At 37.6% G+C, this 17,646-nt stretch overlaps 1 protein-coding gene across 3 annotated transcripts; it reads right to left on the bottom strand.

Moving 5' to 3' along the window:
- Positions 1 to 14: 14 nt before the first annotated feature.
- Positions 15 to 16,873, bottom strand: LOC117403542 (elongation of very long chain fatty acids protein 7-like). Of its 3 annotated transcripts, XM_058990249.1 has the most exons (9): positions 16,733 to 16,863; positions 15,903 to 16,010; positions 6,856 to 6,959; positions 5,873 to 6,063; positions 4,354 to 4,434; positions 4,072 to 4,128; positions 3,381 to 3,486; positions 2,003 to 2,139; positions 15 to 1,456 (listed from the first exon to the last, which is right to left on the bottom strand). In XM_058990249.1, exons 3-9 carry the CDS (start codon positions 6,917 to 6,919, stop codon positions 1,247 to 1,249), a joined length of 846 nt encoding a protein of 281 aa, XP_058846232.1. In that variant the 5' UTR covers positions 6,920 to 6,959; positions 15,903 to 16,010; positions 16,733 to 16,863; the 3' UTR covers positions 15 to 1,246. The 3 variants fall into 3 exon arrangements, with proteins under 3 accessions (XP_058846232.1, XP_058846225.1, XP_058846227.1); XM_058990242.1 differs by lacking the exon at positions 15,903 to 16,010 and having other exon boundaries at positions 16,733 to 16,873; XM_058990244.1 differs by lacking the exons at positions 15,903 to 16,010; positions 16,733 to 16,863 and adding an exon at positions 9,972 to 10,115.
- Positions 16,874 to 17,646: the final 773 nt, after the last annotated feature.

Raw genomic sequence — 17,646 nt, 5'->3', positions numbered from 1 at the left:
GAACACCACAGAGGTAAACGATCTGAATCATATTTATTTTTGGCACAAAATACAGATTGAAAATAATAATAATAATTTCTACACATTGTTTTAACTGTGGTTCATGTCTACAAAAAAAAAAGACATTCATTACAACACGATAAAGCTAAGGAAGAGCTATATACAGTCCAATCAGCAATCATTAATGAAACACTGGCACAACCGTCTGAAAAAGTACTATCCACTGCTACATTTCTGCAAGAAACCCCACAGTACTTGTTTTCCAGCATTGGGCACTGTTATGACTTTTGGCAGATGTTTAGCATAATATAGTAATTTTAAAGCATATGGTATTGGATATTACAAATCAATGCATCTGAAATGAAAGCAAATTAAGAAAATGATTCATTCCCTGTTCCTATGGGAACAAGTTAATCATCTTAAATTCTCTTGTCTGCTTTGATGTCACATTAAGCCACTTGCTCTTGTGTCTCTGAATGATCATACTGTACTTGTGGTGTGAAAAACATTAAAGTACAACATGGGTAACTAGTCATACCTTCATCACAACATGGATTTCAAAAGCTTCAATCCTTGTCATTCAGGGGTATCAAGAAAATATCTTTAAAGAACTTTACATAACCAATAGAAGATAGTTATATAAATATTGCTCCTTGTGGAATGTGTACATGCTTCAAAGATGTGTCACACATACCAAATTAAAGAACATTGTGACACATGGTTACAATTTTATTGTTTTTAAATTAAAACATAACTTAGGTAGTTATACAAATAGGCAACTTTCTAATGAAATATATAGAGAACATGTTTCCTTTTACAAAGTAACTATGACAAATGTTATAAACATGACATGTTTCCTTTTAATAAATTACTTTTAAGTAGCATAACTAATTTAAAACAGTGTTAGTTATCATTCAAGGACCCTGATACAAGGGCTGCTTATAGCACCTCATAAAGTGCTTTTGGTTACCATCTTGTGTAGTTCATGAAGACAAGAATTTGGCTTAAAACCTAAATGACTTCTCACAGATTTAAACAGTTATACCAAGCAGGGATACAAAACTGTCAGGTTATATACTTTGGTAACATCAGCATATTCATTTTCAATATTTTTCAAGATATAAAAAGTTATAATCAAATACTTTAGAAAAATGTATAAATTTACACTGTGTACGTTTATTCCCCCCTCTGTGAATATCACTGAAGATTGTCGCTAGCAGAAAGGACAGATTTGCATTCCAGGTCTTCACTGTTCTTTGTTATTGTTTAGTCCATTCTTCACAGCTTTTGGTAGCCTCTGGCCTTTGGTATACGCATGGTACCAGAAGTTGAGGAACAGCAGTAGAAAGATGCATCCATACAGACAAATGATGTAGAGGAAGACAGGATACTGGTAGGAGCAATCTTTCATGAAAAAGAACTGACTAATGTGGACTGTGACCAGGATGAACTGGGCCTGTTAAAACACACAACGGTGACAACATCAACACCAGAGTTAGAACACAAGCGCGGTAGCAGCAAAGAGTGGGCAGTAGATGGCGCTGTAATCTATAAACACAAGACTTCATAATCCAGGTTTACTTTGTCTGGATTGTGTTTGTTAAAAATAGCCTTTTCAATTCAGCACATGTCATACAGCTTTACTCTGGAATAGGTTAATGAATTGTAAACTCTGTTCAGTAAAGGGGGGCACTCGTATTTGTGAACCAACAAGAAGCAAAATACTATTAGAGCTGCATAAACCGATTATTCAGACAAGCTCTCCACAGATGAGGGTCATCGGTGTTGACTGGGCTAATTTACCATTCCAAGTGAAGTTACAGCTGCTTGGATTGCTGTTCTCCAAGCAGCAATCACAAATCCAAGCAGCTGCTTCTTCACTTGGTATACAATAACACAAACATATTGTATTAAACCAAACCATAACTAATTTAAAGAAATAGTTCCATTAGTGGAATTGTACAATTACAGAAAAATGTAACTAAGCTTGGGAGATACTTACAAGCTGAATGGTAGTCATGTGCTTTTTCCACCATAAGTACTTCTGATAGGCTGGTCCCATAGCAGACAATCCATAATAGGAGTACATGATAACATGGACAATGGAATTTAAAAGAGCATGGAACGTCCCCAGTCCACCTGCGGGAACGAATCACTTTTGAATGTTTGTTTTTATTTGTACGACTGTGGCTAGAATGTGAGAAACTGAACAAAGGCAAGAGATGGATTAGTAGTAAGAAAGTACCCCTTGTATTTCCACACATTCAAATGACAATCCTCACGAGTTACATCTGTTTGTGTGAACTCCACCCATAAAATACACATCAGGTTTTCAACAAGCTATTAATACTGGTCTGAGTGACACTTAACACCTTTTGTTTTCAGAGACAGCACCTGGATGGCTACACCCTGCAGTGGTATCAATAGATACATTTGTTTCTATGACTGCTTTAGAGAATGCCTGGTTTTGCAATAATCTCCAATCCACGGCCTAGTTAGTGATCTAGCCTATGCTACAAATATATATGGAAGGCATCAATATTTACATATATTTGAAAGGGGCATTACAGTGGGTGCCCAACTAGGATGAGCCTCTGTATCCTAGACTGCAACCAGGAAACCAAGGACCACTGTCACATGCCTTTAGGAAATGGCAGACCATTGAAGGTCAGGCTATCTGTAGTTTGCAAAGGATTGGTCAGTGACGGAAATAAGGCTCCCATTGCATAGCAGATTCATTCCTAGTATTACTATGAGTTTAACTAAGACATACCTGAGCTTGTTACCTATACACTGTGGCTAATCAAGCTTGTATTAAAACCTGGAGTGGGTGAAACTGCTACACAGAATGAGTCTTATTTCAATTCATGTAAGTCACTGAAGGGAGGGATTGCTGCAGGTTTCTTGTAAATGTATCAGAAGAATTATCTGTCACATTACAGAACGTCTATCTCTGGAATTGGACTGAAACCTTGATCATCAGTTTTGATACTACACCTTTAACCCTTTTAAAACCACTGTTGCTAAATGAGTCAGAAATGTCTTGTTTCCATCCGATGGCTGCAGAGGCTTGTGGTACCTGATTCATACACACAATAACCCAAAGATGAATGCTAGAAGCAAGCAAGCTGCATCAACAACAAATGAGGATGGGGCGCCTTTATTAGGAACACCCTGTGTCAGGGTGGCTTGATTCAATTATCTGAAACAAATCCATAGATTGAGTTTATTCATTCAATTGACCTGAACTAGAGGCAGATTTGGATAATCCTCTGGTACTTTTAAAAATACATAATGTTTAATTTGCAAAGTAGATTAGTAACCGAATCCCAAATATTATACTCACAGCCTCCGAGCATAAATGAGGAAGGAATAAATACCTGCAGCAAATTTGACTCCAAACCACCAGGTGAACGGCATAATGGAGTGGTGATAGACATGGAGAAACGTGATCTGGCTGTTCTTTTTTCGGAGTACAAAAAAGACCTGGGAGGAGGAAAAACAAAATAAACACATATATAGTAAACAAATACACTGATCTTCTACACAAAAACATTGCATGATATCCCTGGAGAATATGAATATAACTAGAAATGGTTGGCAAAAATAATTAAGAACCAAAGTTCATACCCAAGTATGTCATTGTATAAAACTGCATCAACCAAGGATCACTGGTTCTATTTCTACTTTCAGAAAGATCAAAACAGAGGAGGGGCATTTTTTGACATGACCTACTGTCTCATGGATTTACTTCAAAAGTTAGGTTGTAAATGTACATGTATTAAATAAAGTTTAAAACTTGTGTAAACATTTGTTTACTGTTTAAATTATAATTTATGTCCAACAAAAAAGTATGCTTTGCTTAGTATTTATAGTCATATATTTCACATTTAGTTACACATTTTAACACCATATTTAAATTATGATGGTGTACAATGTCCAAATAATGACATTTCATAACACTAAATATTCAGTTAAATACTTTAACATTTAGACTTTCCTGTTTCATCTATTTTTATTTTATTATTTTTAAAACAACTTATAAAACAAGTTGACAATATCAGTACTTACTGTATCTAGTAACTCAATAAACTTTGAAAAGTAATAAAGCCAGCAGGTCCATGCCATCTGGAATAAAAAAAAGAAAGTATGCAAGGCCAATTTAATAAGGAACTGGTACACAAAATCATTTAAACCACTAGATGGCAGCACTGGCAAACATTGATCTTTTGGGGGGAAACGAATCACATGCAAATCTACTTTAAGAATGACTTCCCTTTAACCTTGCTATCATTTTCATTGCTGCACACACAAGGAAACCCAGCATGCCTGGTACTGTAGCTATGAGCTTACCCTTAGGCCTTTAGGTGAGCTTGTGTAATCCACAATGTCACAGTGGAATGAATAGCCTGTCGCCCAGCCAGCCATAAGAAACTGTTCATTCAAGGGAGAGAAAAAACATGAATCGCTTAAACTTTATACCTTTGGATAACCACTGGGGTCCACGTTCATTATAGCCAACGGTTTGTTATAATGAAGGGCATTATAGCGAGGGTGTACTGTGTGTGTGTGTGTGTGTGTGTTTATATTATATTATATAATATATATATATATATATATATATATATATATATATATATATATATATATATATATATATATATATATATATATATTATACACACACACACACACATATACACACACTTATTTAAGGAGCTGTAAAGATGTATTGTAGGATCAGCCAAAGTGTCTTTATATATTTATATTAGTATGCAACAGCACCATCTAGTGCACAGTATTGGCAGTGAAACAAAAAAAAACAAAAAAAAAAAAAAAGGAAACTTGATTTTAAATGGCAAGGACACATTTGTTGATTTAGCCTATGCTACACATATCTATGGAAGGGATCTAAAATTGAAGAGCAGCTCCTGAAACCACTCTGATGAAACCACCTTAACACAGACTTATTTAAAAAAAATAATAAAACATACACACACACAACAGTATGCGAGTAACTGTGGTTAGAACCACTCAGCATAAGCCGGTTAGGGGACAGGGAAAACAAAACAAAGTGAAATCTGAACCTACTTGCTTTTTAATGTTCAATTCTTTTGTAAGCAGAATAAACTAAACTAATCATATCCCCTGGAGACTGTTTGAGATTGAATCCCAAAGCATTAAATATAAAAACACACAAGAAACAAACTTGCTGTGCAGCAGACTGGAATCCACACCAGTTTACTCCATTGACTAAACTGGATTCTTTTCTACAGGTGGGCAAGAACACTGCCTCATTGAACTGAACAACCTGAATTCAAACCAGGCTGCCATCCAAAGAAAGACAGCACAACTGTGTTTTGTTCAGATAGATTAGAGAAAGAAATTCAATCTTATTTTTTTGAATGCTTCGAACAGAACTTGCTTTTTGTGACTGAATGGATTTTCATGTGTCCATTGCAAACACATAAACCAGGCCCCAATCCAATCCTTATCTGAAGGACATTTGTTCTGATTGAGCGCAGATAAGAGGCAGAGAATCCCACTTTCTACTGTGCAGTGTTAGGCATTTAAAGAAACTGTGGGGGGAAAAACAGCATAGTTGATTTCCCACTTCCACAAATGGAAGTGGGGCATTCTTAGCATGAACAGGGCATTATCTTAAATGCACTGTATGAGAAACCTTCTAATGAAAGCAATTACAGGATTATAACATCTCAACCTTTATCTGTGTCACTGGTATTGTAGAGTGAAAATGTATTTAGTAAAACTACTAAACTAAACTAATTTACTCTAAAACCCATCATACAGACTCTTGTATTAAACACACAGCCATGCATTTTCAGATGCATTTAAATATATGTATTCTTACTTCATAACACATGTATATAGAAAATGCCACGATGCCGAAGTTGTAGACAATCATGATCTGTTTGAGGTCGAACGGTTTCCGATTTTCCATCAACTTTGGTCCCAGTGAGGTCACAAAGTAAATGTAAGCTCCGATAAGGAGTATCTGTGGCAGAGGAGAGGACATGAGGGGCCAGTCTGCAGTTCTGGGGTCTGCATTAGTTTAGAAGAGAAAAAAAAGAAAAAGGAAATTAAGAATATGCAAGGCCTAGAATACTTAATACTGAATCCCACACCTTGAGATAAAACAGAATGTCAAAATACAAATGCACCTGAAGAATCATGGGACATTATGACCTTTCAACTCTGCTCGATCCACCTACTCTACAGTGAGAGGCAGTAGGTGGTGCTGGCAGAGTAGAAAGTTAATGAAAGCTGTTCAGTTCCAATACTTTGGATTCTGTAAAGCTAAAAGTAGCTCAAAAGTTGGTAAAAGGTGGATTTAGAGAAATTATAACAGAACCAAGAAACATTCAGAAGGACTGCCTACACCATAAAATCACAATGTAAAAAAAAAAAACACTTATTTAACTGTAAAAGGAAAAAGTGAATAGGTGTAAATACAGTGTGACTGTACCATCATTTTTTAATTAAATAAGTCATGCCTTCTTGCTTCAGCACAGTTGCAAATAACCCAAATCAAAACAATCAAGTGAACACTCTCAGATAAGCAATTCCACACACAGCCACAATGATTCAACCCAGTGTTACAACTCTGGATTCTGACAAGCATAACAAAGAAGTCTCTATTAAATATCAACAAAATGATAAACTGCGGCATTAGATTTGGGAAATAAGCATGTAAAAGCATCTGGTCTTTGTAGAGCTATCTGGCTCCAGGGATAGACAGTGGTTTGTTCCTTGGTTGCTGTGCACCACTACAGTAAAGAAACTGGGTTTGGTTTACCTCCTTTAGTAGCAATAGTGTTTCATACTGAAACTCACCAGCATCTTTAATCCACTCGTCGTACAGCAGGACTGCTCTCGACGTCAGCTCATTAATGGCCATTTCCAGTGGAGTCTGCTGCTCTTCAAACGCAGGTTAAGATCTGTAAGAAACAAGTCATTACAAATATAACAATTAAAATAAAAAAAGTAAAACTAGGAGTGAAAGTGCCCGAAGTCTGGCTAAAACCAATGTAGATCTGACTGTGCACCAAGTCATGTGACTTTTCTAAATTTACAAGCAAGTATGTTGTGTAAATAAGCACATGTCCTGCTGGCACATAATGAAGAAAGTACATGGAAATTGCTATACCTGGACACTACTTTTACTGTATGTACTGGAATAGATTAAGTGTTCAAATGGTTTGTCTGTTTTGTTGTTCTTTAGGTACAGTATTAGATTTTGCAATACCTCTAATCCAGCACAAATTTCCAGTTCCAAACGATCCTGTTTTAGTATGGTTTACTGTACTACCAATACTGCTGCCACCCGGAGGAGAACACAGCTTTATAAACAAACTCACACACCTCAACGGAGACTTGTGACACATCACATGGCAAGAACAGATGTACAGATTTACAAGGACAATGATATCCCACAAAAAATAGGAGCTCTTAGATTTTACAATAAGGCAATTGCCATGACCTTATTCCAAAAAGGCCCGACTAATACAGAGCTGAGTAAATCAAGCTATTATTCAGGCTTCACATTGCAGGGCTAACTGAAAACCAGAAGATCCTTCTGATCTTGCATGTTGCAGTCAAAGCAGACACACGGTATGCTGCAGTTGTCATGCAAATGGACCACAAAGGTTTACTGTGGAGAGCATGAGAGAGCCCTGAGCTTTTCATGCAATACTCAGCTGTGGTAACACAGCTTTATCAAAGAACTGACATCACTGCATTTGCATTTAATTTGTCTTGGCCATAATCTCATGTGGGGATATTTTACTACAAAACAAAAGGCACTTTGTTTAGCTTAGAGATCAAGAACAACCATTTAGAGTAGGTAACCAGTTATTCGTTCACAAGACCAAAAAAAATAAACACACACCTTTTACCGGTAGTTTTACAAGGGAATGCAAAGAGAGAAATATTTTCATTTTAAAAGTTTTTAAAATCTTATAAGGAGTCCACAATGTTAATCCTAGCTGTTTCACCCACTGTTTCAATCCCAACAAAAGACCAGGGCAAGAGGACACGATTGGAAATTGAATGGTGTCGGCACAGGACAGAAAGTGGAAGACACATTTTTATACAGAGTGTATGAAACAGATTATCTATCCATGTTGTATCAATTCTGATCCTTTAAGAGCTAACTAGACTGGAATTAATCAACTACCGGACAAGCACTGACAAAGCAAGCAGCCTCCTGTCCTCGCTTTTCTTACGTTGTTATGCCCTGTGTAGAACGCTCTCGTGTGTAAACGTCCCTGTTAGCTTCCCAACACACTACTAACAGGTTGACTAGTATACAAGTCAAAGACTCGCAAGGAACATTCATAAAGCCTAGTGGAAGCAAACACAGACAACCTAATACGAGTGCATTTCTGACATTGTCTTAAGAATAAACCTACTAAGCAAATGTGTGACATTACGCTTGCTTTTTCTCTCTGCTACATGTACAGTACAAGGATGCGGAAACCTCTTCAGCCTTCAACGCTGTGAAGCTCTTTATTTAATGCTCTTTATTTAGTTAAATACATTACAGCACACCAACTCTGTCCAACATCTTTGTTCAATTCTAAAACTCCCAGATTGCGATCTGAATTCCTCTTTCTGTCTGGGTCACTGTTAGTGACCTTTACACCAGTTATTTTGCTGCCATTGGAGGGAAATCAAGGAATGCTAATCACCAAGTCACCCAGCACCTTTTAAAACGTGACTAACCACAACACAAATGTTTCAACGATCCGAGGCAGCGGCAGGGAACACAACCTAACCTGTTTAACTTTCTACAGAGTTTCTGCTCATAGTGCCAAGCGAGTAAGTGACACAAAAATATGTGCTATGATGAAATGTCATAGCATACAGGTATAATCATTACTTGCATTATGTTTCATGGTACATTTTGTTATTTTCACATAACTTCATTACAAGAAAAAGAGTGATAGTGATACATAAATCAGTAAAAGGCACCAATTTGAAGACATTTCTATTTGATCTGGTAGTGCTAGAGATCAGTCAATTAAGTACAGTAACACCTGTCCAATTCAGCCCCTCTACAAACCAGCATTTTGTTTAATTCTGGCTACAGTCCAGCACCAAGTCATGCAACTTTTCTTTTCTAAATGTACAATCTCGTATGTTGTGTAAATACGCATGTCTCGCAGGTATGGTACAGCTACAGTAAACTCCTGAAGACTGATAAAACTATAGGTTTAACTGTAGGTTATACCTGGACCCTTTTTTTACTGTATGTACTGTAAGAGTTGTTTTTTTTAGGTACAGTATTGGATTTTGCAATACCTCTGTAATCCAGTATACTGTATAATCCAGCAAAAATGTTCACTCCCAAGCGATGCCGGATTAGGCAGGTTTCACTCTATTATGGATTACTACAGTGCAGGCATCAACAGTTGATGATCTCCTTCTCTGCCTCTGTGGTTTCCTTACCTACTGGGACCACTGAGATTAATTTAAACTTGGATTTAGACCAACACATACTTTAGTAACTCAGGCCTCACTGTTCTGCTTTTTATTATTGTTACTATTTTTTCTGCTTTTGTCATATAGGTTCATACAGCTACTCAAACTAGACCAAAACTATACTTTTTGGTAACAACGTACCTTTAAATTTGGTCAAAATTAAAAAAGTAACAGAATCTAACCTCTACAGGGTACAGACACACACCTGCTGTATTAAGTAGGAGTAACTGGAATGTGTACCGACAGGTTCTGATTTTTTGTTGATTTAGGATAACGAATCAGTGTAACAAAAAGACAAAGCACTAACATTATTGGGACTTGCAGAAACTTGGCCTCTACCCCAAACTGACATTGAGACACCTAAACTGGTGCTTGACCATGATTTCTGTCATATTTTACCACAACACAGGCATAAATCTTTACTCCAAGAAAAGACTATTGTAAACAACAAAGTTATTTCTTCCTACCTTAAATCACTTTTGCTTGTTCCTGTTGGTCCACACCAGGGTTATTGGAATTACCAAGAGGAGCTCAAGAGGCTTCTCCAATCTGTCTAGCAACAGGTTGCTTTAAACAAAACTCTCTAGCAACAGTTAACAGGCAGAAAGAACTTCCAAGAGCCTCACTGCGAGTCACTGAAGGATAGAGCGGTCAGACCGGTTCTGTAAGGGGCAGGGCGTGCAAACTAGGTAACCTGCACTACTGTTCCTTGTGTGGCTTGAGGCACTTCAGCCTCCACTGCAAACAGAGTACTCAATCGATCAGCAGCTACTGTACTATTTGGGGTGTGGACTCAGGTTTGAAAAGGAGATTTACTTGACGTGTACATTTTTCATACAAATGGATATGCGTGTCAGAAAGATTCCTATAGTATTTCATTTTTGATCTCCACCATATGCAATCTCACATTGAGGTGTTTTGTTGATAAAGCACTAGATCTCATAGAAACTGTACTGTATTTTATATATACACAGTACTGTTTGTGTAATAATATATATATTATGATGCATTGAACTACTACCGTTTGAAGGGAAAAAAAACTGCTACATTAAAATAAAATACACCCCCCCCCCCCCAACATAAAACAGAAAAGCTTATTTCATCAAACTGCCACAACTTCTTTGCAGATAACAACAAGGCATGAACCACATTTCTTTAAAGTCAAGCTGGCTTCAAAAGGCAGAGGAAGGCATGCCACACTACCAAAACATTTAAAAAGCCAGTGGCATGTATTATATTTGCCAGAACAAGCATTCCTGTGCTTTTAATTTTGTATTTAAGTTGTTCTGCACAATTGCTATTACAGCAGCTGGGTTGGCCCTTTAGATCTTCTGTCTGCCCGGCTGAGAGGGAAACCTACATTCATTATCTTTTACGGCTACTCCCTATTTCCACAATGAATGCAGAGCTTATCGTAATTTTCCGAGTATCCCGGTAGATAATTCACTCAAGTTATGTCTCTCCTCTAAAAATTACTATCCCTCGCAAAACATGTTTCAAACAGTAAAAATGTAGTTAAGTAAATTGTATGCTGCTAAATTATTATTATTTATTTCTTATCAGACACCCTTATCCAGGGCAACTTACAGTTGTTACAAGATATCACATTATTTTTACATACAATTACATTATTTTTTTTACACATTATTTTGACATACAATTACCCATTTATACATTTTATTATTATTTTTTTTTTTTTTTTACTGGAGCAATCTAGGTAAAGTACCTTGCTCAAGGGTACAGCAGCAGTGTCCCCCACCTGGGATTGAACCCATGACACTCCGGTCAAGAGCCCAGAGCCCTAACCACTACTCCATACTGCTGCTCCAGAACCCTAACCGCTAATCCACACGTTGCAAGACGGTGGTTTCTGGAGTCCAAGTCTAAAGTCCGCTACACACCAGACGCAATGCGATTTTTCATCAGGCGACAAGATACCTTCGCAGCGATGCGGCCAAACACACTTTAAAACAACAGACGCGATGCGACGGGTTAGGAACCTGCCAGTTTCACTCCAAAACAAATACAAAACTATTAAAATGTGCTAATGAGAAGTGCATATTCGTTAACATATATGGCAATAAATCATACATACCAGGCTTATCCAGGTCCTTCGAAATGGAATCCCACATATTGTCTTATCTCTGTATCTTATAATTAACTGGAATATTGTCTTATCTCTGTATCTTATAATTAACTGGAAATGGTTGAGAGCTCATTGATCCAGGTAACAGAATCTGGCAACCTATACAGCAGTTCGTACAGCATACATGTTTTTTTGTAAATACGGTAATGTGGGGACTGCTTCTAACTAACAAGATCAGCGTCTTTGCCAGTTCATCTTCGTGTGTTTGTGAGTTTGCAAGGTAGAAAAGACACTATCAGTATGAAGTATAATTTCATTACCATTATCAAGCCCCCAGCAAAACAAGCCAATGCATGACAAAACAATATTATTATTACATGTTAGACCAACCCTTTTCTACAGTACACCAACCAAGCCTCACACATTTAGCAAGAGAAATCACCATGAATTACTAAGCAATCTTCCCAGTGCTCTTCAGCAATGTGTTGTGACCTGCCCTAAGATTCATCTTGGTCTCCCTTTTTCCATGAAGGTGTCCCAGGTTTCAGTGATGCATTTTTGTAAATATTTTTTCTGTGAATATTGACACACACTGGTGACTCAAATAGTTTACAGTCAAGTCACCAAATTGCATAATTCTCGTTCAAGGTTATCCAACAACTTCCAAGTACTGGCCCATCAAGGATGTCAACTGCCTATGTCAAGAAGCCAGGCTGTTTCAACCCTTGCATACCAATGCCCACAGAGACTGCCTGACTTCAGTTCTCCCAACACACTTTATTAAATCTACAAGGTGAAGGCAATATTGTTTATTACCCCTTTCACACAGACGAGTTATGACGGCTCAGAACTGGCACCGACGCTGCATTTTGGTCTGTGCAAATTGCCTATACCGTCACAGAGCCGTCATATTTTATGCCATCTCTGAACGACCTCACGAAGAGGTTCAGAGACGGCACTGAACCGTCTCAACTCCCGTGTGAAATGCTATGCCGGCACTGAAGCGCTATAGTAGGCGTGGATTGAAAGTCAACATCCCATGTGACTGTATACCGGACATGTTGGGCATTTTTTTGTTACACACTTTCATTTTTTTCAAATACAATGGCTGATCAAGAACGAGGCAGTAATTGGAATCTGGAATAAGTTAAGGAATTGTTCACTTTACGGGCTGACGAGGAGGTGAATTCACAAATAGAAGGGACGGTGTGTGACGCTGTAATTTATGGGCGAATCGCCGTTGCCATGAAAACGATCTGTTGACTGACAGGTTTGAAAGTTGTACTCACAAGATCCGTTTGGCTGTGTGAAAGGGTTATGATGGTATTATACTGGCATAGATGGCGCAATCTCGTGCTGTAAATGGGTATTTTAAAGGATTTTAAATGTCTCAGAGATGGCTCAGTAGCGACATTTGTGTGTGAAACGGGCATAAGGAAAGGCTGCAGGTAAAAGCTCATTTGTTGAGATACAGTACCATTTTCTGGTCATGAACACATGGAGCCACCTTATTACTGTACAACCAGAATTGCCAAGTAAAGATGAAAATAAAGATATATCGTACTTGGATTGTCAAATAGCAAAGAGAGTGGTGAGCAGATCTGATTACAGCACGCCATGTTCAGGTTTGGCACAGTAAAGCACTTTGTCTTTCTTCTAATCCCTATCCCATCTTTTTTCCTGCAGCCGCTAATCCAACATGAAAACTCCGAGGCTGTGGGGAACAGCAGCCTACAGAACTGCAGAGCGTTCCTACTTACATTTCAAAATGCAAGTCAACACTTCAATTCACTCAAATCCATTGACAAAGGTGTACCCGTTTTAACATCCCTGTTTTCAATTGCCACCTATAGGACATAAATGTCTGCTCTTTGTTATCGTACAGTGTAAACACTCTTCTAGAGTGAATTTCTATTGCGCTTTGCTGACAGCGAACAGTAAGACCAGTCATCCTGAAATACCAGCACCTGAAAGAGACAGTTATCTGAACCAACTGAGTCAAATGTGCCATGTCTGGAATTTGTAACATTTCATTGGAAACAGGCCTGAGTTTAGATTGGGCTCCCTTCCCTCCTACCTGAGGGTGACCAATATCTGTATTGTATCACTATTATGTACAAAGCAGGCATTTGTCAAACATTGGTCACAGTAAGTATACAAATACCTTAAGATACATCAAATCAGCTTTCACTGATTTGATGATGCAGGCCCAGCACAAAACATTCACAGCTCTTCTTGGCTATTAATTCATTTCCAAAGCAATTCTAGAAGTTGAAGTACTACCACTGCGTTCTTCCTTGGCACTTGAGGCTAAATTACGAGGCCTCGCTAACAGGGTAGCAATTCATTATTCTTTCATGCACAAAAACTGTAGCATGAAATCTTGTTTGAAATGACGCCAAAGACACCCAAAGTTCACTGATCTAACTGGAATCTGTATTTCATCAAAATCAACATGAAACGGTATTGGATTAAAATGCATTTTTGGGAGGCTGTCAAATTTACACACATCTAGACCATAATTTGTTAATAAATATACAGTATTTAGTACAGGGTGAGTCATGTGATGGGTGGATGCGATAGGTTTGCAAAAGAGGTGGTTACAAAGGCAAGGGGGCAACATACAAAACACTTAATTATATTAGTCATCCATACCTGCTATTCCAGTTCACCATGAATCAATTTAGCAAGATAAATAATTGAACCAATAACAGGGATGTAAAATCTGTAAACATTTCCCAATGTATCACTCATTGATACATTAACACATTTACACACAAATGCAGCAACTCTATGCTGTAATTAGTCATAATTTACTAGCTGCCACTCCTGAGACAAATCCCAGTTAAATTATTAAATAAAGAGATGGCCAAGAAATTCCTGACTTGGTACAGTTGCTCATCATTGAGGAGAAGCCACGTCTGCAGCCACATTCGCTGAACATGCACCTTCTCAAATATAAAAGGTTCCAAAAGATACCTCTAGAGCTGGGCTTCTCAAACCCGGTCCTGGGGACCCCCTGTGTCTTCTGGTTTTCATTCCAACTGAGCTCTCAATTACTTAACTAATCCCTTAATTGAAAAAAAAAAAATTGCTTAAGACCTTTTTAATTGTTTTCAGCTCTTAAAGTTGCAGAGTTCAAGTTACTTATAAAATGTTATAGCTAACTTGAAATATGCAATAAAAAGGTCTAATTAAGCAAATTATCAGTTCAATTAAAAGTCTAGTTAAGTAATTGGCTGCTCAGTTGGAATGAAAACCAAGAGAGACAGGGGGTCCCCAGGACCGAGTTTGAGAAGCCCTGCTCTAGACGGTACGTTTCACGAAACGTCCACTTCTGCTTTCCAAGTTACCACCCCATCGCGATGGCGTGTACAGTGCAGTAGGTACAGAGATAACACTCGAGGTATTACTGTGCTTGTGATGTTACTTATCGGTGAACGACAGACTTACCTTTCTGATTACGGGGGTTCCACATCCCCAGTTGTATATTAAAGGCAGGTAAAACAAACAGTTATCATAATCGCTTCCATTATCAGGAATCTGGCTTACTTCACTCGATAAATACACACAACAGATTTGACACTCATTAACTCAGTCACTCCCTTACTGTAACACTGCTAGGACACTATTAACAGTAGGGATTGCAAAATACACCAGCTACTATCATTTACGAATGTGCAAATTCTCTGCAAACAGACATGTCTAGATTATTTCCAGTACCTGAACCAGGTGAAAACACACCAGCATCTGGGTATTTTATTATCCTCAAATGTCAGCATTGTAGAATGAACTGTGTTTAACTGATGCCAAGCAAGAAATGGTTGTCATTGAAATGTGACTTCTTGTTTTTCTGCCAGTTCATGCTATGCTGAGGGATACTTTAAACCATCTTTATTTTCCTAATATTTAATCTCTTTCCAACAGGGACATCAACACTAATGATATTTTTCAAGTTGATCTAGGAGTGCAGAGTCACCACTACAGTATGGCACACTTGATTTGGAAAGAAGCCATTCATTTTAGTGTGTTGGGATAAAACCACCTTTTTTTTTTTTTTTAAAGTATTTTTGCACAGCTGTCTTTGCTTGCCTTTGTTATGTTTTCTACCAAGCTTGTAGCCATTTTTCAACAGCTTGTTGTGAAAGTTCTGTATAAAAAGGTGTAGGTTGTGCTTTTTTATTGCCAGCAAAAAAAAAAAAAAAAAAAAAATATTAACAAAGTCTATCAGTTAAAACATAAAGGTAGTGCAACATCTTCAGTAATCTGTGTCACTTGTCCTCAAATGATTAAAACCAGATACAGCCCGCACCCTCGCGTCTTTAATTCCACTGTTCTCTTCTTCGTTCGCCTGATCTCTTGTTGTAATATACTGTAGTATTATGATGCAATAGGCAGCGTGGGTTTCTGGGTGTGAGCCCTGTGATTCACAAGTAAAGGCAGGTAGATTCCAATAAAATAAACAGTCTAATTATCATTGACACCGTTACTGAAATAATTTACTCTATGCCAAACTATTATGTAAATGGGTAGAACGATATGACAAATAAAAAAACAACTCTGCCCAAAAACTGGAGTTATAAAAAAAACAACACTAATAACCAGATTAATGTTTACATGCCACGTACCTGCCATGAAATGTACAAAAAACACCTGCTAACTTAGTTTTACAAGTGTTTTGTAAGAATATTAATTAGTATTAAGGTATCGTTCTAAATTCAAAATTATAATCGTGTAAAAATACTAATAATCAACAGATACCGTGTCATTATTCCGAGTCCCGAGATCAAAAAGTTTGGGCTCACTATCACTGAAGTGGTAGCACACACCTCGCCTCATTCAGCCTCGTGATGCATTCCTCCCAGGTGAAAGAAGCAATATAGTCAGTGACCTTCAATTTTCATCGTATTAATATAAACAGTGTAATATCACTGTGTAATACAGTAAAATAAATGTATATCTAAACGCTATCTTTAAAATATCTTTAGTTTTCGTCGGCTACTAAACACAATACAAATTATTTATCAAACTAATTACCGCATATTCTTTCCATGCTTCTGTCTCCTACTGTTACTTAGTAAACTCGCAATTTCCTACTTGATCTTGAACTTTTCTCTTGAAAATAGGTAAAGACTTACACACCTTTGACACTTTTCGAAGAGCAGATTCGCCCCAGATTCCCTTCTTACAAATTTGCAGGTCAGCGTTGCAGTGGAAATTTAGAGACTGACAGCGGTCTCACCCTCCAAGAGAGGCACCTACAATCCCACGTGATCAGTGGTGGGCGGTGGGAAGTTCAAATAATTAAAAAAAACACTGAATCCAACAATTGGCTGCTGTTCTGCACAATGTATTTACACACCACTGGGTGCTGTAACGTCAATGGTGTGACTTCAGTGCATTAACTGGGTGGTGTAAAGAGTGCTTTCTACCAAACAATATGGACATTTTTCAAGTCTTCGTAGGAGAGGTTCTGCTTACTATGTAGTATCTGAAAACTTAAAAGGACATTCCAGCAACTGGTAAATCTGTTTTTCAACATCTGGTTGAGCTGTTTATTAAGGGTCAAGTTCAACTGTATATTTGGTTAAAAGAAAAAATGGTAACCCAACTGGTAATACATTTAGAACCTGTGCTGTTCATCAAAGTGGTCCTGGGAAAAGACAAGATGCACTGCAAAATGATTTAAAGCAGCACGATACAGCAGAGAAAACTGCAATGGGTATGTTCATTAATTAATTGTGCTGTACATGTACATTAAAGAAACGTACTGAACAATCATTGTATTAATGAACGCTATTGTGATCAACGCAATATTAGTAGCAAGTACTATATATGTATTTCCCAACTCAAAATATATGTGTTTGTTCTATCAGCGTCTATTCTGTGCTTCATGTTTTGCTAGGGCTATTGTGAACTTATTGCCACCATTTTGCTCAATCCCTGATGTGCTATCTAGCTCGGAATATACAATAGGAAAAAAGGAATATACTAAAAAAAAGAGGACAAATGATGACCAAAAAGCACTCCAAAGAAAATGGTAAGCATAAAGACAA

The sequence above is a fragment of the Acipenser ruthenus genome, chromosome 2 (assembly GCF_902713425.1).
Source record: "Acipenser ruthenus chromosome 2, fAciRut3.2 maternal haplotype, whole genome shotgun sequence".
Taxonomy (NCBI): domain Eukaryota; kingdom Metazoa; phylum Chordata; class Actinopteri; order Acipenseriformes; family Acipenseridae; genus Acipenser; species Acipenser ruthenus.
This window is presented reverse-complemented; position numbering and strand designations above follow the sequence as displayed.